The 20,957-nt window shown below is 38.9% G+C and overlaps 1 protein-coding gene across 1 annotated transcript in view; it reads right to left on the reverse strand.

Moving 5' to 3' along the window:
* The window catches only part of egfem1 (EGF-like and EMI domain containing 1), a 57,369-nt gene that overhangs the window by 34,938 nt on the left and 1,474 nt on the right, over positions 1 to 20,957 (reverse strand). The window contains exons 3-5 of the mRNA XM_026192800.2: positions 20,447 to 20,556; positions 20,024 to 20,128; positions 3,431 to 3,553 (exon numbers count right to left, since the gene is read on the reverse strand). Coding sequence (XP_026048585.2) covers positions 3,431 to 3,553; positions 20,024 to 20,128; positions 20,447 to 20,556 — 338 coding nt within the window. The remainder of the gene's footprint in view (positions 1 to 3,430; positions 3,554 to 20,023; positions 20,129 to 20,446; positions 20,557 to 20,957) is intronic.

Here is a 20,957-nt window from a genome sequence, read left to right on the forward strand (position 1 = left end):
CAATTCAAAAAAAAGTCAACATATGGAATTTGGTTGTTTAGGAAGAGGGAAAAGTTTTGGGAGTGACTGTAACAGCAGCGAGACAGAGCGAGCAAGTGTGTGTGTGAGAGAGAGTTTTTAGATGTGGGAGATTTGTGATGGTTAGTGTGGAGTGTATACTTAGTGTATTGTGTTGTCTTGTGTAGCTGTTCTGTTGTGTAGTCGTTTTGTTTTGTGCATATGTGTTTGGGTGGGGGGGAGGCTTTGATTTTGCCACCCCATTTGATTTCTTTGCCACCTTCATGCCACCCTAAGAAAATTTCTCTGGATCCGCCCCTGCATGCACCACGCCTTGCTTCTGACTGATTCAAATATGAAATTTGCAGCCATCACAGTGATGAATATGGAACAGTTTCTCTGCTTCTTGATTAAAAGTTTTCGCTTTGCTCATGAATGAGACACCTGTAACTGTGGTCAGTTGTGAGAGAACAGCGTTCAATTTAATGAAGGATTAAAATGAGCTTTTTAGAAACAAGGAATTTATTACATCCTTAATTTTAAAAAAAAGTCCCACCCAGCTTTGAGGTGGTCTAATTAAACATTTCGTTTGACGCACGCCAAATAACAGAAAATGAATAACGCAATTTTACGGGATTGTGGAATAAAGAGGTGTAATTGTGTAATTTTAACCAATTTTAAGCTCCAATTTCTCATGCTTTAAAATGTTAATTATTAAGTGTGCTGTTCAGCTTATTCCCCCATCAGCTCCTTCAGTTTTACTAGTGAAGAAAAACACTAAGAGCTAACTGCATATTATGTCTCCTGTGAACAAAACGATGAAACGGTGAATATCATCAAGACTTTTACAACTACACTTTCTTTGGTGTGAGTGATGAGTGGTTTATCATGCTCTTTGCACACGATTCATTTGTTCACTGTTTTTCCTATAGTGTGTGTCAGAGAGAAGGAAGCCGTGAAGCCAAAAACCTGAAACCTCAACTCACGTATACGTATTGGGGACGGTGCTCATAAGATCCTCCAAAACTCTTCCTGCTTGTCATCTCTGACTTTTTGAGATTACACTAATTCCTTTGTTAGGCCTGTGTGTGCAATGACTGCCCAAATAAAGTTTTATTTTGTGTTTTCTTTTTGTATTTTTCCCAGGAACATGTGGTTCAGTTTATTTGAGCATGCACAACACAACCATAATTCTGGTTTCTCTGAGGTCAGAGAATTTCCTAAGTACTACAAATATACTAAATCACTTTCATGTAGTTTATGTGTGCATTTATTTGTGTTTGTGTTTTGCTTTCTACACATTTAAATATCTGGCAAACCCATGTGGGCAATCCTCTCCAAAGTGATTGCAAGACTATAGTCGCCTAAAGAAATTCCTAATGGTTTGCCCCATTCTTTGAACATATACATGGATGTTAGAAATATTTACTGCACATTGCACTCGTAAGGTGTGTGCCACTGAAACAAGGCTCTTTTGTATGACTGCTATTGTGAATGATGCTTAACATCCAAAACAGCTGAACAGAAAAAAGTTTGTCAAGGTTGCTTATTGGTTTCCCCAGTTGAGATCATTTCAGCGTGAGACACACAGTGAGGTGCATGCAGGGCTGGAGGTGTCACAGGTCAGGAGGTCATATCATGTGACAGCAGAATTGTTGAGCTAACACATACAATTAGGCGAAACAGCAGCCCTACTAACATGCTGCTGAACTGCTTTAGTGGCACAAATGAGGTAGAATGTTTGTTTGTTTTTTTTAAAAAGGTAGTCTGAATGTTAAAAGAGCCCATTTTAGTGAGAACCAAAAACTCAAAGCAAGTTCTCTCACCAAAATCTTCAGGGTGCTTCAGTTTTGGCCAACCTGCATGTCAAAGTGTCCTTAGGCGAAATACTGAACCCCAAGTTGCCCTTGATGCATCTATTGGAGTGTGAGTCTATGAGTGTTTGGTGCAAGTGAAAAATGCTATGTAAGTATCAGGTTGTACTTTCACGCAAATTCACACAAAAGCCCCTAAAATAAGAAATGAACAGCTGCTAATGCTGCTAATGCTGCTCACTCCTGACTTCTCCAGCAACCTGTGAGGCATAAAAATGTTAGAGTGACACTATCCTGTCTTAAAGGTCAAAGATCAGGAGCATTTGTTCACACCTGTAGCTTTTAGGAACAAATGGGCGCGCCGCTAACTCAGCGTATTTCTTTCAAAGAAGACAGATGAACTGGGAGGGCACGCTTGTTATAATATATCAGCACTGCCTGTGTGGACAGATGCATGTGTAGGTCTACAGAGGCCAGATCATTTAAATGTAGCAGATTCAAGAAATACTTAGGGAGAAAACACAAAGGCCACTGAATTACCTCACATGGATGAATGTGAACAAATGCTCACGTTCATTTATAGATGGCACCAATGTTTTTAGTCAAAATAATAGGTGTCACTATGTAAAAGTTTCTAAAGTTAACTTTTTTCTCTCTGAGTTTAAAAAGCCCAAAAAGTATACAATGAATGGTAAAATAAAGGCCTAAATTAAATGTACAGTGATCATTTTTTGTGCTATTGCTGATGGAGCACAGTACCACAGGCTCATGTAAATGATGGCATATGTCTGCCTATACAGTAGATGAACACTGAGTGCATCATCTGCATAAAGAAACAACTCCAGTAAAGCTTCTAATCAAGAGATTGAGAAAGGATTAGGAAGGAGAAGAAGATGGGCAGATGCTGAAAAATGGATCACGCCAGTGTTTTCCTGCAATGTCATAATTATTTTTTCCTAACCAAGCGGTTTTGGTGCCGTAACTTTGACTGTTTCAAATGGGAAGTTGCATCAAAAATAACGTTATGATTGGCACCTAATGTCTCTACCATAACGTTATTTTTTACCCTAATAAACTTGCACAGAATTTCCGTGACTGTGTCTTGATTGCGATGCTATCTCGCTGGGAAAAACTTGACCACAGGCAGACAAGCAGCCAAAGTAAGCCCATGCAAAAATGCCTTCATTGTAGTTCCTGTAACTAATTACTCAGTGCATTTATGATTTCAGACTAAAGGTAAATTGAAGCAGGAAAGTGGACTGCCATAAAATGTTGGAAGAGAAGATGATCGCATTTAGGGCTTTCTGTGCAAAAAGCTTTATAGTGATGTCATAATTAATCAGCTAGGGGCCGTCTTGCTATGGGGTTACACAAGCTGGGACACATAAACATGACGCTCAGTAGTCATTAGTACTGAGTTACATGAACTCGATTACAGAGAACAGAGTCGTAGCACTACTAAATGATAACAAATTCACAGGCACATTATATTATATTATATTATATTATATTATATTATATTATATTATATTATATTATATTATATTATAATAATAACAATGAAGTTAACCCAGGAGGTCAGTGTTTGTACGCCAGCTATTTCTAGATGTCCACCTTACCATTGCAGGCCTTGCCATCTGGCCCCAACCTACTGCCTTCAGGGCACTTGCAGTAGTAGCTGCCAATGGTGTTGCAACAGTACCCCTCACAGCCGCCTTCATCCACTTCACATTCGTTAACATCTGAAAGAAGAACATTGAAGGCTAAGTTCACTAAGTTAATTCACAGTTAACAAAACATTGCAGCTTAATTAAATGTGACAAAAGGATTTTTGGCCTCACTGCATCCTAAACTCTTTGTAGGGTTTTTGTTTGTTTGCCTCTTTCCTTTCTTTTTATTTTTTTCTTTGTATTATTTTAGGGTCTTCACCTTACAATACAATGCGTCTTGAGGAACTGTTGTTGTGATTTAGTGATATATAAATAAAATTGAAGTCTATTGACAGGATTTAAGGATCGGTGCACTCATGAAGCACAATGAAAGAACAGGAGAAAGTCTCATCCCTGCTGCTCAACCACAAACTGCTCAAGTGCAAGAGACACAATCCTGAGACCACCGAACCTAACACTCCGTTTACCCACAGGGCACAACCAAGAGAGATGGACTAAGACCTTGCCAGGGGAGGCTGAGGAGTATGATCCCCCTAAACGTGAAGCACACCATCCAGACCCTCTTCTTGAAGAGGTTTTTCAGTCCAGGTACAATCTCCCCAACTTCCACAAACGTTGCATATGCGTGTTAGCTGTTACAACCCCACAACATCCAGAGCCTTGAGAAACTCGGGACAAATTTCATCCACTCCAGAGGCCTCGCCAAACTACCTCAGTGACCTCACCTCCAGTGATGGCTTAGTCATCCCTTTTGTCCCTAGACTCTGTTTCCTCTACAGAAGGCATGTCAATGGAATTGAGGAGATCTTCTAAGTGTCCCTTCTACTACCCAACTAAAAGTCCTCATTCGAGGTCAAATTTAAAAAAAAAAAAATACTGGCATTAAAACTCTTTTCAAAGTCTTAATATGTTTATCTAACCTTACTTCTTACTTGGTTTTCCCAACCTTCTAATCTGGTGTGATATCACCACACAAATTTTCCTTTATCTTCTAATATGCATGAAGCGGTAACAAGAAACCCTATTAATATAAATGATCTATGACACATGGCAATGAGATATTGCTCTAAGTATTATTTTTATAGTAGACAGATTGTTGGCTGAAGATTTATAACAGGCAGGTCTGGTAAATGTTGCTAACATCTGCAGTAGTTATAATCGAGCAACAAAGGAAGACATTTTCATTTATGGCATTACTTTAAAATAGTTTCTGGTTTGTAAAACGGGCTTTCATTTGATATACAGAAATACTTTTTTTAATTTTTTTAATTTATTTATTTTTTTGCATATTTCTGTTTTACTGAAGTCCCCACTGTTTAAACTGCTTTCTATTGAAAACACTACAATCTTTCATACCACCTTTACTATCCCACGCCATTACTTATAGCTGGTCAGATGAGGTTGGCACCTATTGTCCCTACAATCCAAAGATAGAAAACAGCAGTGTAACATTTTACACTCATTGATCAGGATCAAGTCTATACAGCTGACTTGATCCTGATCAATGAGTGTAAAATGCTGTTTTTTGCCACAGTAGTTCTGGTCCATGATACACTGTTACAGGACTGGTTTCGAAAAGGGATACGCTGTCAGTGATATGCAGACATCAGATATAGACATCTCCTGTCAGAGAAGGTGGAAAGGAAATATTATTTAGTATCTTGTCGCCATCTGTTAAAAAGATTAAATGGCCCCTCACTGTACATTGAGTTTGTTTATTCTGAATAACAGGAAATTTCCAATGTGGAGAAACAGTTTGGGAAAAAAAACAGGAAACGGCGTGCTTTTAAAAAATGCATCGTTTGGCAGCTTGTTTTTATTAGATTGAAGGAACACGACAACAGTGTTTGTTTAAATTAGTCTGATGTATCACTTTGTGAAAGTCATAATCTTTTTTTATTAACATGCTATTATAAAATAACATGCTTTTAATGGTGGTTTTTAAGATTTGTTTAGCTTTTCAAGGGGTAATGAAGGAATAATGTCCTATTTCTTCAATATACCACTATCTAACTATGCAAAGGCTAATCTAAAGGCGCATACATTTTACATAAGCCATGAAACAAAGCCTTTGGTTTCGGGGGAGAAAAAAAAAGGCTTTCGATTTTAACATACTCAGCAGTACTCTTATGTTGAGCCTGCAGGGGGAAGACACCCATGAAGCAACCGATGACTTGGCCAGAGTTATTAAAAGACAACAGGGTATGAAAAACTGTTTATGTTGTTCAGGTAAAATACTTGATAATATATCTGTTTCCCCACATCTGCATTCTCAAAAAATAAGAAATAAAGAAAGGATTTGAGTCTGTGCTGAAAGCTGCTTCCTGATAACAGCACAAAGCCACAGCAGTCAGTTTAGACAAAATTGTCTCCAGCTGAGCACGCAAGATGCATTATCAATAGCCTATTCAAATCCTTTCATGCGATGTGATGCAAAGAGCCATAGTTTGGACGAGCGATGCTGAATTATTGCAACCATGTGTGTTCCCTGTGGAGATAAAGAGATACTATACGGCTCCATATTTTACAGTGGGTGAAATCAGAAGCAAGGAAAAGCAGCAGCCGTGACAAATATCCTCAGAAATTGAATGCTTCGCTTGAACATTAGTTGTTACAGGATTTTAAAAGTTTGCAGAGTTCTGCAGGACCTCAGAAACAAAGGATGGGTCGCCATATTTCTTTTTCAGGCCACACCCACACTTGGTTTCCAAGGGCATGCAGGGTTTTCTGGGTAATGTAAAGGGAGACACAGATTCACAATTAATTTCAAGAATTTCTGAAGGAGACAATGATCAGTGCTGATATTACAGATATTTATCTTTTGGGTTTAGGTCTTTGTAAATCACTTTTCCTTAGTTGTTTTATTTTTATAATTAGCACATTGTTTTCCTCAGAAAAATACACATAAATAATGTAAGCCTTGGCTTTACAAGCCTTTACTTACATGGAAGTCCAACACTCTTCCCATTCATCTTTAACAAGAAGAGGCTCTAAGAAACTTTATGCCCATCCGGGAAAACACACACACACACATGTGCATACCTATAGCTGTCCACAGAGACACAACCCTGTTCTATACTTTTCATCAACTCACAAGGAAGTGACATAGACTCTTAACCTTACAGCCCTGCCCCCCCACTCACACATCCCCACTTTGATCCTGCAGCTCCCTGGAGCCTTAATGAGCTCTCCGTATTAGCTCAGGGTCATTTGTCATCACCATCAAGATGGTGTGCAGGGAGAAGTGTTCACTTAGTGCCTTTCAGGGCATTTTTAAAATCCAGCTTTTTCCAGCACAAAACAACGCAACGCTTAAAAAGTGTTAGCGATGTGAACTGTGTCGCCCTGTCATCGTTACTGAATAGCACTTATTTTAATGGGAAGACTGAAAAAACAAAAATGTTTTTCCATTTAAACCGTCACCTATATGCAGGAATTTAATGTATTTTTTACTTAGTTATAGAATTCCACATAATTCAGCCTCAAAATCTCTGCAGACAGTCATCAAAAGAAGGTACTTTCAGCTGCTCCCTTCCTTACCCAAGGGGTCACCATAGAGCCGAAGTAGTGCAACTAACTTATTTTATCAGGAAGCTATCGATTTTAAACATAGCGATACTGTATATGATCTCAACTTGTTGCAACAGATGGCTTTGTGAGCCTTCTGCCAGAGCTTTCGTCTTCTTGTAATGTATCCATGTATCTATCTCGATAAAGTTCAAAACAAGACGGAAACTGTTTTCTTCTTCATTTATGAATGGAAGTGATTTTTGTTTCCCATCAGTTAGGCCGAACAGAGAGGACAGCTGTTTGAATGCTTTTGTGTTCTCCATAGACAACTATCAACCACCAAGTCCTTATTCCTGGATATCTCATCAGGTGTTATTGACATTACTGTCTTCAGCATAGCATACAGTGCCCCCCCTCTTTCCAGTTTCTCCAAGGACCACCGTTTTTCCTTCCCCTAGAAAAAAAAACTACCTTTAGTACATGGACATTAAATAAATCAACAAACCCTCAGCAATGTGCCCATTTTCCTCATGGTAAAACATTTAAAGATACAAGTCTGGATCAATAACTGAATCAGCAGGCTTTGGCTGCATGATTTGTCTCTCTCAGCACTCTTCAATGAATGCAGCAGAGCTTCAGTTGTGGTAAGTGAAATTCAAGCCTGAGTAAATTTACTGATTCTTCCTTAATAGATGGAATTTGGGTCTGGAGCAGGACCGGTGTTTATTTCCCACCTATTCTAGGTTTGTTTCTATTATGGCAAGTTAACTGTGAAAAGAAATACTTACCAGACAGACCAGTAAAGAAAAAGCCTCAGCTCACACTTCTCTACAATAACAGGCCATTTTTCAGCCTTTTTATTTAACTTAATGTTACACATTACCAAAAAGATTATTTAAACTGTGAGATTATGCTCGACATATACACCATGAACTTTTGGAAACGTTCATGAAACAGGACACATTCTTACTCAGCTATTCTACTTCAGCAGCTCCACATAACTGCTATTTGCCAATGAGATGTAATATTTCAAATGTGAGCTGTTCCAAGTGATGATTTTGTATCTTTTTCCAGTGCATTGCTCCATTAGTGATTTGTTTTACATATATGTATATATATATATATATATTGTATTTATTATTATTTATCGAAGCTGAAAATGTGTGTTAGCTATGATGTAGAAGTGTCCCATTGCGGAGAAAAAGCAAAAGACCTTGTGAACCATACCGAAAGGTCAAAGGTTATTCAGGGACAGCTGAGGAGCTTAAAGAACCTGTCACAGAGAAGGAAGTAAGCTTCAACAATCTGCTCAGCGGCAACTAAAGATGAGACAAAAGGTGGATTGTTTTCAAGATATGGCGAGCTTGAGGAAGGGATACAATCAATCATGGCTCAGAACATTTAGGAAGAATGCCAACTGTCTTTAAGTCCCGTCTGAAGCATACAATAACAGAGGAGGAGAAAGGCAGAGCTGGTCATTGGTGATGGAAAGCCCTAATTTTGGATAGCTGGGTTTGTTAATATGACGCATTGATATGTGAGAAAGTATTTTGAAAAGCTTCCTTTCTCCTTGCTCTTAATTTTCTATGTGACAAACATTTAGCCCTGCTCACTTTCAACCATGTGGTGAACTCACTTGTGCAGCTCACATGCTTCCCATTTGTCTCTTCAAAACTTGTTTTTATTGTAAGGATGGATCAGATGTTTTAGGGGGACACAGATTATTTACTTGGTGTAAACATGCTTTTTTTTTCTTATCTTTCATTTCCTAATAGTAAATAATAAAACCTTATTTGTTCTCTGACAGTGCAGTACAAGAGACATGAATCACAACAACTGTGTGCTATCCTGCTTTCTCCCCCAACATTTAATCCGCGCACAACACCAGCATTTTTCTCTGTAATTACCAAAGTTCCAACATTAAAACCCAGTTCATTAATTGGGATAGAAAAGTTGAACTGGAGCCCCTGGCTTGATAGTCTTATTTGAACTTTTTGCCCCATAATTCCATCAAGTTTTCTTCAACATCTGGGAAAACTATCTTCCTCAAAAATGCCTTCCACAGAGAGGATGAAACATGGATGTAGATTTATGCCTAACTGTACTGCATGTAGAAGATTGTTCAGCATCTCAGTATTGCTGTTTCAGATATGGAATAAACATGATCGTGCTAAGGATGATTTTTCAGTTTAATAAAGCTTTGAACGTTACTATTTACTTTTCATTGTGAAACAACATCCATGCCAGGGTCTTTCTAGCTTTTGAGAATTATTACACGTAGTAAGATGTACTAAGTTACACAGCGTCAGCATGTTCTAACTTTCACCATTCACTTCCAACATTTCCCCTAATGCTACTGACTGCTAATGCTGCCTACTTACTGTCATATGTTAAAGGAAAAGTTTACCTTTAAATGAGCAAGAACACGAGTTATAAAGAAAACCATGTTGTTAGAGAAACTAGTGAAGTGTGTAGGCCTGAATGACTCACAGCGCTTTCAGCTCTTTGATGTTCTCCTACAAGACAACAAAAGGTCAAGATAGCATTTTTTTTATCTTCTTCTGAGAAAAGTTCACACTGAAAAACAATCAGAATTGCACTGCTTGCTTTATAGCCAAACAGCTGCATATCAGATATTTCTCCAGTTTTAGATTAGTGAAGGCCAAAAAAGGTTTTTATCCCTTTTGCTAACTTCCCTAAAGTAGTTTTCAGAACTCTGGGGCACTTTCTTGGTGGAAAACTCACCACTTGTCTACTTCAAAAATCTCAAAAAAGGGGGCCTCTATCTTAGGCTTATTTTTCTAAACCCAAAACTAACACTATAGAGCACAGCCAAACCGAGTTCATGGAAGAATAACTCCACTGCTACTGTAGGAATTCAACAGTGAGCTCATCTCACAGACCATTAGCTGCGGCCTGTTCAGCATTAACCTGATAAAAATGATAGCTAAATGCATTTGAAAAGATGCCGGGGTGTTTTTTTTAGCATGTGGCTACTTCCCTGTCACATGGCAGCAATTGATCTAATGTTCCTCCCTCCTCTGATAGCTATGCTGATCATGTAGCACTTGCCTTGCTCCCCCCTGTGTCCTGCTGTTAGACGAGCCATATTCACGGTCTGTGTCTCGGCATATGATTCCTACATCCACATATAGAGACTTCAGGAATGAAAACAGGATGACTGGGTGCACAGGTCACAAAGGAAGCAATGCTAGCACATAACAAACATTATCACTGTCTTAGTCTCAGTGTTTAATAAGAAGACAAACTATGTTTATCCTGAAAAATCACACATGACTATAACTATGATGATACAGTTTTTTCTGTGGATCATGGAAACCTCTGGCATCCAATCACTATTAGAGTTCAACATTTAATTTTAACTTGCTGTAAGGTCTGATGTATTCAGCCAGAGGCATCTGCGGCTTTTAACTCAGTTTTCAAAAGCTGATCGCTACCATGTGTTTAAAACATGTCTTGGGAGATTGGTATTGGTTTCTCAGTCATTAAGCACATATTACGCCAGAGATGCACAGGAACCTTCAGTGAAGCTTTTCATTAACCACTATTATTAAAAACACAAAGCGCTAGCCAAAGCAACAACCGACCTGTCAGAGGTCATTTAGACATTTGCACTTCAGTTCTGTCAGAAACAAACGTTATGACTTCCACACCTCACAGACTTTAGTAGCCATGACCTAAATTATTGTTGCAGAAACCTTTCAGACAAGACCAACATAAGCACTCCAGCCTGCCATCATTACAACCACACAGTTGTCATAATTTAAATAAATTACTGCCTGCTGCACATGTGTGAGCTGGGACTTTAGAGTGCTGTCTTATATCCCAGGTTGTGTTAAGATCATAGTTGTTGACAATGATTTGGAACTACAACTGTTCTAAAATGACTCCTTTGTACCTAGAGGGAAAGAACAATCTGCTTCTGTTGCTTAGGAGTTAAAGCACAATGCTCAAAACTCACCTGGAGCTCTGCTATGACCTAAGTGCACGGAAAGACTTAGAGAAGCTAAACTCCCCGCATGGTATGTTAGTTAAGAGGATTCCTTCCAAACCTGTGAAAGACATCACTGTTTTGTGAGAACAACCACAGGAGCTACTAAGACGTTATACACCTTCATTCTGGGTCTTCACGAACATTTCTATCAAATTAAATCTAGGACTAGATTTATTTATTTTTCCTCAGCCATGTTTTTATTGTAACCACATATTGATATTTTGGCTTGACTACATCGTTGAGCTTAATTACTTCCAGAGACCTGAAAGAGACTATGGTTTTTTTTCTCTTTCTTGACGGACAGATTGTTTCACTGACACTCTTTTTAAAGTTCAGAGCAGGAACAGGCATACCAGTAAAAATTCATCCTGAACAGATTTTTCTTTCTGTCCAGAGTCAAATCCAGGAATGTGTGATATTACTGCCAAAGACATGTGAAAGCAGTAGAAGACAGAGGACTAAACACTGGCAGAGGCTCTATAAAGGATATACACCATACCAAGTGAAGACATTACCAAATCATTTTTCCTGAATCTTTTCCAAGTTGCAAATATTTTTTAGCTATATTCAAAACCCAATGGATTAGAGTTAACAATTTCCAGTATGTTCCCTGAACCGGTCCTAAATGATGTATGAAGGAAACATTAATTTTCTTGTGTGAAAAATGGAAACAGTCAAGCGTAAGGTACAAGAATTTGCATAAACACCTCCACAGAATACTCAAAGAGGAAACATGCAATGAGCTTAGCATATGTAAATCTGCAGAGCCCAACTAAAGCTCGACCATTATCATACAGTGGGGCAAAAAAGTATTTAGTCAGCCACCGATTGTGCAAGTTCCCCCACTTAAAATGATGACAGAGGTCAGTAATTTGCACCAGAGGTACACTTCAACTGTGAGAGACAGAATGTGTCTATATGTCTATATGTCAGTCAATTTCAGTCGATATTAGGTATTTGCCGATATCATTAGTGGCATTTATATGATAGAAAAATATATATATAAAGTAAAGAAACACCTTCAATCATGTTATGAGTGTTGATGTTCCCAAAGGCACTCTGAAACTTCCCTGCTGGTAATATGTGTTTGAAATGCTACAAACACAACAACCAGAGCCCTAAAGCCAGTACTACAAAACAGGATTTTGTTTTATTTGTGTAACTTCAGTGTTAAACATGGTTAACCATGTTTCTTTACAACAGTTTTGTATTTTACAGGTGTATATTTTATATTTTGTAGCGATTTTTGAAACACCATCTGATGTCTCTGGTGTAGGTAGCACTCATAGGGATCATTTTCTGTGGAAGAAAAGTGTTATGACCCATGGAAAAAACCCTTTTATACTGGTTAGATGCTGCCAACGCCAACCCCATCATATCAACCTGCAGTGGAAACTCTGGTTTAATTTAAGGAGTTGATAATCAGCTTTGTGTGAGCGCTTATCCTGATCACCAGCGGTGAGGAAAGTGAATCCAGAAAACAAAAAGATAACCTGGATATGCTGGACTTGGTTCATAGTGCAGGAAGCTGTTCTACAAAGCTAGTTGAATCTTCCTTGGTAAATTCAGGGTTAAACCTGGTTTTCAGTACTATGAACATGGTTAACTTCTTACTGCGGTAGCTTGCCATGGTAACATATGCTGTGCACTAACACAGATCAGATTAGGTTCCAGATTAGAGCTCAACATGTATGAAATCGTCACCTACTGACCAATCAATTCCCAGAAAATAGCATCCCCATTCTTTGAAGTTCCTCAGACATCTGTGTGTGGAGAGTAGGAGGGTCTAAAACTTTTTAACAGCATCTAAAGTGTTTATCTTTTCCAGATAAGAATCTTTTCTGAATATCGACTAGTATAACCAATGTTCTTGTCTTGTTTTGTTTTTTTCATGTTGGCTGCAAGCTATTTTTATTTTAAAATATTTCTATTTTTCCAAAAGCATTTACATATGAATCCTAAAAAAGATGACTTTTTTCATACATTCTGACCTTATATCAAATTTGTACAGAATCAAGACTAAAATTGTCTTTTAATGTAATTAAGTTAAACATGATTTAATTAAATACTTGATTGTAATACATCAGATTCTTCCATGTCTTAATGAACCAAGTGTCATATTGATACATCTGTTAATTTACTGGGTTTGCATTATTACTGGCTGTATTTCCTTCTTTCAGATAGGCTAAGTTTTATTAATGTAGTAACGTCTTTTCCAGACCTACTGACCACAGCACTCAAACTGAACACCTTTAGTACACCTCTGCAGTACTTTTCCTCTCACAAGCACACTGCTGTGTTGCTTTCAGTCTACATTATTTTACCTCTTAATATTTTTCCAGTGGTTTCCATATTGGTCTTAAAAACTGGGGCTCTAGAGCCAGTTCTGTTCAAACACATTAACGACAAAAATAACATTTAGGTGTGAGAACATTTAGGTAGGAGAACCATGAAAATCCAAACACATGCACATATAAACCTGCTGCAACACAAACAAAAATAACTCCCGATTCTCTAGGACACATTTCACTGTTGAAATACTGTAAAACAAATCAAAATGCACAAACACAGTCAACAAAATCCAAGACTTAAAAGAAAATCTCAACATCCAAACAAAACTGCATCCATTTATGCCAGACTGTTTATAATCTGTTTTACATAGTCAAATGCACATAATAAACAGAGTCTCTGCTTCCTGTACCAAAAGTAAATACACAACAGAAGAGACCTGGGGCCCGTTCTTCGTACCTCGCTAAGTAGGTTAGCCGGATTAGATTGTTGACGATTTCGCGTGATCCTGGATCAGTCGGTTCCCCGAAGCTCATCCGGGACTTGCTGTCATAGCAACAGAGCCGTAAGCGTAAACCTGCTCGGGAGCAGGTTTACTTTATGTAAACAGGATTAGATCGCGGCCACGCAGGTATGTCCGCTTCATTTATACGAAAGCAACAGCGATATTTTACCACTGTTTCACCATAAATAAATATTATCAATGTAACTAAAGATAATGCAGCACTTGATCCTTTTATTGATGTCACACAGATACATACAGGTCATTTCCTAAAAAAGGGAAATGTACTATTAACATTCTATTACATGTATGTGATTATTACAGATGTAATTCATATTTCAGAGTAGTAATTGCAAATTACTTTGTGTAATCAAGATGAGAGACCACGGCTATAAAAGCGAAGGTGGATTTGGGAAGCCTGTCGCAGCCATGTCCTGTCCGTATACGCGACCAACCCATTGCGGAAGGTGCAAGATTGATAAGGAGAGTTTTCAGAATTCAGCGTATATTGCGGGATAGACAGGATCCTTTACCTCAGCGCGACAGTGTGCTCATAGAGAGATATCGATATTCCCCTGAGGGTATTATTTACTTAACCAACTTGTTGACGAGGGGGTGCAGGACCACCACCTGTCTTTTTTTTGCTCTGCCCTTTTCTTGGTTGCTGTTATAAACAAACAGATTATTTCAGGGTCTCTTTCCTAGAGACGAAAAGCAATATAAGTGATAAATATTACCATTCTGTAGAATATTCTTATATTTCACTTTTACTTGTTCCCATGTTCTAGTGGGTCCTGTTGTGGCTCTAATGTGTAAGGGGATATAATATAACATAATATAATGTAATATAATATTGGATAATATAGTGTAATACAATAAATTTACCCTACCGCCTACTGGTGTTGGCCAGAGGGGCCGATGGCGCGATATGGCAGCCTGGCTTCTGTCAGTCTGCCCCAGGGCAGCTGTGGCTACAACTGTAGCTGCCTCCACCAGTGTGTGAATGTGAGAGTGATTGAATAGTGGCATTGTAAAGCGCTTTGGGTGCCTTGAAAAGCGCTATATCAATCCACTCCATTATTATTGTTATTATTAAATAACTTACGAGTTTAATTTGTCAGCAACTTTCTGCCAGCCCTCTCTCCTTGCTTTTGCAGCCTTTGCAGTGTTCCCTTGCGTTCTGATTAAACTCTGAAACTCCTGAAATCCCTCAATCAAGAGTTCTTGCTCTGCTGCCGGAAAATACCGAGCACGCCCCTTCGACATTTTCGCCGACCAATCAGCGGGTTGCCGATCAATGTTTCTACTATCGATGCGTAGCCCCTTTTACGACACCCAGTGATGTCACATTCCTGCGTCCAGCTGTAGTAATCGTCAACAGCAGGTGTGTTCGGGGAACCGGATTAGCGAGCTCACGGTTAGCGCGATGATTTGATCTTGGATGTGTCATTTGATCTTGGATGTAGTAAGCGACGTACGAAGAACGGGCCCCTGGTGGTAACTGAGTCACCGTCTCCCACTGTTTTATTTATTGCAGTCATCCTAACAACTCTGCAGGAAAAGCCACTCCCTCTATAGCTATAGCTGTTTCCCATTTCAGTAGCTCATTGAAAAACTTTAATACAGTCATAGAGAACTTCAGTTGTATTGAAGCCTTTTCATTCGGCAATCACAGAAGAAAACTTTCAGAGACAACCTACTGTAATCTACCACACTAAAGACTGCAGACGTGTTCCTGCAACTCCATCTCCACCATCCATTCAGCTTTATGTCATACAATCAAGCCCAATCTAATTCACACCTTTGTAAAAATATGTACACAAGTGTTCAAACACTGACACAGATAAAGATTGGTGTGTTTAATCTGACAGAAATCCCGTCCAGACAGGAGCTCAGTGACTGGGGTGAGATGTGATCCGATAATAGACAACTCGAGGTCCGCAGAATCAAACATTCAAGTTCAAATGAAGAAAGAAGATTCCATGAGAGAAAATGTGATTTACACTGAAACTGCAATTCCCCCGAGGCTGTCAACAGAGTTCCTCAGATTTAAAGTCTGGAAATAAAACTGTCCAGTCCACTTCTGTTGCTACATATACTTAGTTTAATTCACACACCGCCTGGTGACTTTGTTTGTGTTAGAAAAATCTTTGTTCTACCATACATTCCCAACAAAGTTTGTTTGGATGTTGCTACCTATAATATCACAACTTATATCAATTAACTTTTTGCAAGAAAGTTGTAATTTCTATTGATTTTGATCGCTGTCTCATTAAAAACACCCACTACAAGATCTAGTCTTAAGCACCGTTCATAACAACTGTTCCAAAAGTGCACTGAAAGCAGCCAAGGCTTCTTTAGTGAGGACCAGATGGTTTCTGTCCTCACGCTGTTATGTGCCCATGGTCTCTTAATTTTATACAGACACATGCACCAATCTAACCAAACCAAAGCCTAATCCAAAGCTTTACAGAGTGAGACAGGGTGGCATTCACAAGCAGGGATAAATAGAACTATTACAGAGCCGGCTCCAGAGTCTCAACACATGCTTCGGGCAACATGCAGGCTGTTTATGACCTCCCAGTGTCAACACCCCGGCCTTGGTGTCAGTGGCTGACATAGATTTCCTTGGATGATGCCTACTGTCTCACATCAGAAATGAGAAGCAGGTGGTCAGCTGGCCCGCACAACACACTGTGGGTTCTACCACCACGACTTGGCCAGAGCACCAAAGAAAGTAACAGTTCAAGAAAGTCAGTCAGTGATGAGTGCTGAAAAGAGGCGAGGGGGAGCAGTGCCTGGATTGTAACTTGAACTAAAACCAGAGTCAGAATGTTCGGCTTTTTCTCAGTGTACATTTTGCCTCTTTTGAAGTCTAAATCTGCTGTGGTGAAAAGGCAAGGCTGACATATCCTTTGTCCTCACAACGCACTTTGTTATATATCTTAAGAAATAGTGACAGGATGAATAGTGACAGGAAGTCGTTTGCTACGAGAAAGTCAGGCTTGTAATTAAAAAAATAAACTCATTGTCATTTAATGAATTGCAATTTTCACTCTAAAAAAAACACGTTCTTTAATTCGCCAATCACCTTTTTTAGCAACTGTAAACAAAATACTGAAATATGATTACCTTTTTAGTTTGAAATCAAATCAATGCCCTTGAGGGCATCCACACAATCAAATCACTTTTATTGTCACATCACATGTGCAGATACATTGGTACAGCACATGTGAGTGAAATTCTTGTGTGCGAGCTTCACAAGCAACAGAGTTGTGCAAAATACAATAATGTAAACAAGCAAAATACAAGAATGAAATCACAGAAAAGTCTTCTATTTATTTTTCTGGGAGTGTAAAATTCACTCACATTCACGCTTTCCTTCCTTTCCTGTAGTACCAACTCCCCTTAAGTTAGTCTTTAAGGCCCAGATTTACTAAATGGGGCAAAAGAGCAGTGAGTGCAATCCCCAAATAGAGCATGTGGTTAGATTTACAAATGAAAACGTTTTCTGAACTTAAGTGGAATCAGTTAATTTCAATATAAAGCTCAAAAATTAAGACAAGTAAATTGTGTGTCACAGACATTAGCGAATCAGTTTATGTGCTTGATTTAAATATTCTCCTTAATGTATTTTGCACCTCAAGAGAAGAACCCCTATTAATATATAAGCAACAGGATCCATCACAAAAGTTTCAGAGTGCCCAGCTCCAACACACAATCTGAAGTATTCACTGTGGTTCTTTGTAAATACTGATAATCCTTTCTTCTTTTCTGTTACATCAAAACCCAGTTCGTGCTGGTTTTTGAGGCTCGAAACAATCTGATGAGAGTTGTAGTGTAAAAACACCAAGGGGGTAAAGTTGCCAAAATGTGGGTTAAAGTTGCTGCTATGCTGCAATCAATAATAGCGTTGTAATTTGTCCAATGACAGGTGAAGCCCTAATTTAATCAACAAGCACTATTGACTTTAAAAAAAAATAACACAACACTAGTTCTGAGTGAAAAGAAAGCAGAGAAGTTTAACTAATTCTTGTGAGTACATTTTTTAAAAAAAAAACTGAGATTTATCTATCTGACAAAGCAGCTGTTCTCATGCAGTACGTCGGCCTCCAGTGCAGGTGCAGAACATAATATAGATACTGAAAGACTGGTCAGTGTACAAACTGACAAACACCAGAAACATTACATGCAGCAGGATTAAATGCACATGGCAAAGGATTCAGACACGAGGGATCGACTATAAGTCTACCAAAGTCTTGCGAAACATCTTCACGACCAAAGCGCACGACAGCTACCTTTAACTTATGACTCTGAGGTAAAACGACAGAGGTCAGCATTCCTTCTTCTTAACTGTTCCTGTTTGTTCTAAATCATACTTGAATCTCACACGGGAAAGAAAAAAAGTGTCATTTTGAAATGTGAAATCTCACAATACGAATCTAATAAAGAAGGCAGGTTAATAACGATAGTAATTTGCTTAAACCCACACAAATCAAAATGACTAGTGTGTGTCTTTGATGCCGCATCAGGCAAAGGTTGCGAGGGAAGGAACCTGGCTGAACACAGAAGCTTGGCTGACTCTCTCGGCGCATAATGTTTCTGGCAGAAGACTGTGGATAAATCTGTCTCACGAGACGAGAGAAGGAAAAGTGTTTTCAAGAAAGAGAAGAGCAAGACGTGCGTTCCCAAAGAGGACGTGAAAGAGAGAGGATGAAAGTCCTGATTATAACATCTCTGTTTCCAATCCATCACTTAGATGTGTGAAAACCAAAGAACCCGCGTGAAAACAAACGCGAGCGCTGCCTCTAACAAACAACAACAGGCTTGTGTGAAAACATCTTAGCAAGAGGAAGGACTGTGTTACACCTCTGGCAGGCCCCTTCTCCTGGGAAATCTAACAGCAAAGCTTATGTGTGTGTCTGCCTGCATGTTTGCGTTTCTGTGAGCATGTGGGGGGCTAGAAACCAAATATCTTCCGCTCACCATTCTCTCTTTGCAGGACTCCTCCAAAACAGCAACAAGCACACAAAAACTAGAGTTACTTAGACTGCAATGAGCGGAAAGAATAGACAATGATGGCAACAAGAGACAAGAAGAATAATAAGGGTTTAACTCTGCTTTACTTCAGATGTTCGCTATTTATTTGTGACAGATGCCAGGTTGCTCAGTTGCAGTTCATTAAGAACTGAAAGGCTGAGATTTTAGAGGTTTTGATTATGTCCAGTTTATTTATTTGTGTAGAAGTCCTTATCTCCAACAATTCATATTTCTAAGTTGTTTTGGCTTATTTAAATGCAATTTAAGTAATAGATACTGCTTAGATGCATTTTACAGGAAGCCACATTTTAGCAAATACACTTATTCACCTTCTGGTAGGTTATCGCTAAGAGCACACGTGCTGCCTTTGTATCTCCGCAGTAATTTAAAGGTTGCAGCAAATGTCTGGTTTGCTTAGTACAAAGACTGGAAGGGAGTGAAAGGTTGGTCCCTGTCAAATGTTCACTGTCCTTTCTCTGAGCAGTGATCTGGCAAACAGCTGTTCAGCTGAAAGAGACCTTGTACAGGAAACCGGTTGCACATGTAAGTATATGCTAACCATCAACTGGCTGCCTTATGTTATACCGTGCAAGAAGCACGCTGATAACTGAGTGACATGGGAGTTCACATTGGCTTCTAAACTGGAAATATCCCTATTTCCAAACTATCAAACCTTAAAGAATACTCAACAAACAAATCAATTAATTCAATGCATTAAGGAAATGTTCAACCAGGGGGAAATATTGGTAGGTGAAACCAAATTTCTATTTCTGAAGATTTTTTGTTTTAGTTTTTCTGTCATATAAAATAAGGACTGAAGACAGTCTCATTAATGAGCAGTTTTTATAGAGAGGAAGCTCAGCTGGGTTAGCCACAGCACTCCAGGCTCTTGCCTTCAAAGAAAAAACATTTCTCCCAAACAAAAACCCACTTCTTTCACCTTTAACTAGCCAAAGCCCCCACAGAGCAGCCCCGTCCAATCACAGCTACAAGACAGGCTCATTCTGCTTTAGCAGAGTGAACACATAAGGTCTGAACTGGACCCTGAATATACATAAGTGTGTTTGCCGGCTCCCAAACATATATTTGGCTATTTTGAATTACCTGCATACTTCAGTGACTTATTTTCAATTTAATAAATTGGCAAAATCTTTAGTTTTCATCTTCTGGGAAGCTGAATACTCACCATATTGACATCGTGTGCCTTTGAAGCCCAGTGGACAATGACATATTTGGTCTCCAGTCTCAGCACATCTCCCTCCATTGAAGCACATATTGGCACTGCAAACCCCTGAAGGTATCACATAGCATAACGCTGCTGATATATCCAAGTTATGTGTGCACTTCTGCATATACAGTCTTGACCAGCAGTGGGCAATTAATTTTCCGATGGGGCCACATGAGAAACAGAGACTGTTGAGTTCAGCTTATTGGTGCAGCACTGCACAACAGTCCTAGTTTCTCATGTGGCTTCTTGGGAAAATGAATTGCCCATTGCTGGTTTAGACAACAGGCTGTTTCCGGGTTCAGTTATTGTTTCAAGTGCAACTTCACAGCAGTATTGAAAGTAGCTCCATCTGATACATGCTGATGAAATGCAATTACTCACTGTGCAGACAACCTCTCTCTTCACCCTTCTGAATCCAACCAGGGCAGCACCTGTAGACTGTGTGCAAATCCACTCTGTACACTTGCCTGTAAACTGTGTAGTACGCTGTCCTGAGGAGGGGAAATTTCACAATTTTAAGGTCATTACATTACCTTCACAGGTAATACCTTATAATGTTGAGTGTATAAAAGATTTTTAACACATCATTAAACAATTTTTGTAGATGCAAAAGCCAATTGGTTTAATAACAACAACAACAACAAACTTTATTTATGTAGCACATTTAAAAACCATGGTGTACCAAAGTGCTTAACATGTAAGAGGGTAAGATGAAGTAAGAGGGGAGGATGAGGGCTATGGCAAGGTACCAAAACATGCTAGCAGGTTAGATGGCATTAAAACACAAAAGCAAAATAAATGCATATAAAAGCATAAAAGAGCAATAAGTGTAAGGTATAAAACAGTCAAAAATAACTGTAGTAATACTAATTAGTCACTGTTTCTGTTAATC

The sequence above is a fragment of the Astatotilapia calliptera genome, chromosome 14, assembly GCF_964374335.1.
Source record: "Astatotilapia calliptera chromosome 14, fAstCal68.1, whole genome shotgun sequence".
Classification (NCBI taxonomy): domain Eukaryota; kingdom Metazoa; phylum Chordata; class Actinopteri; order Cichliformes; family Cichlidae; genus Astatotilapia; species Astatotilapia calliptera.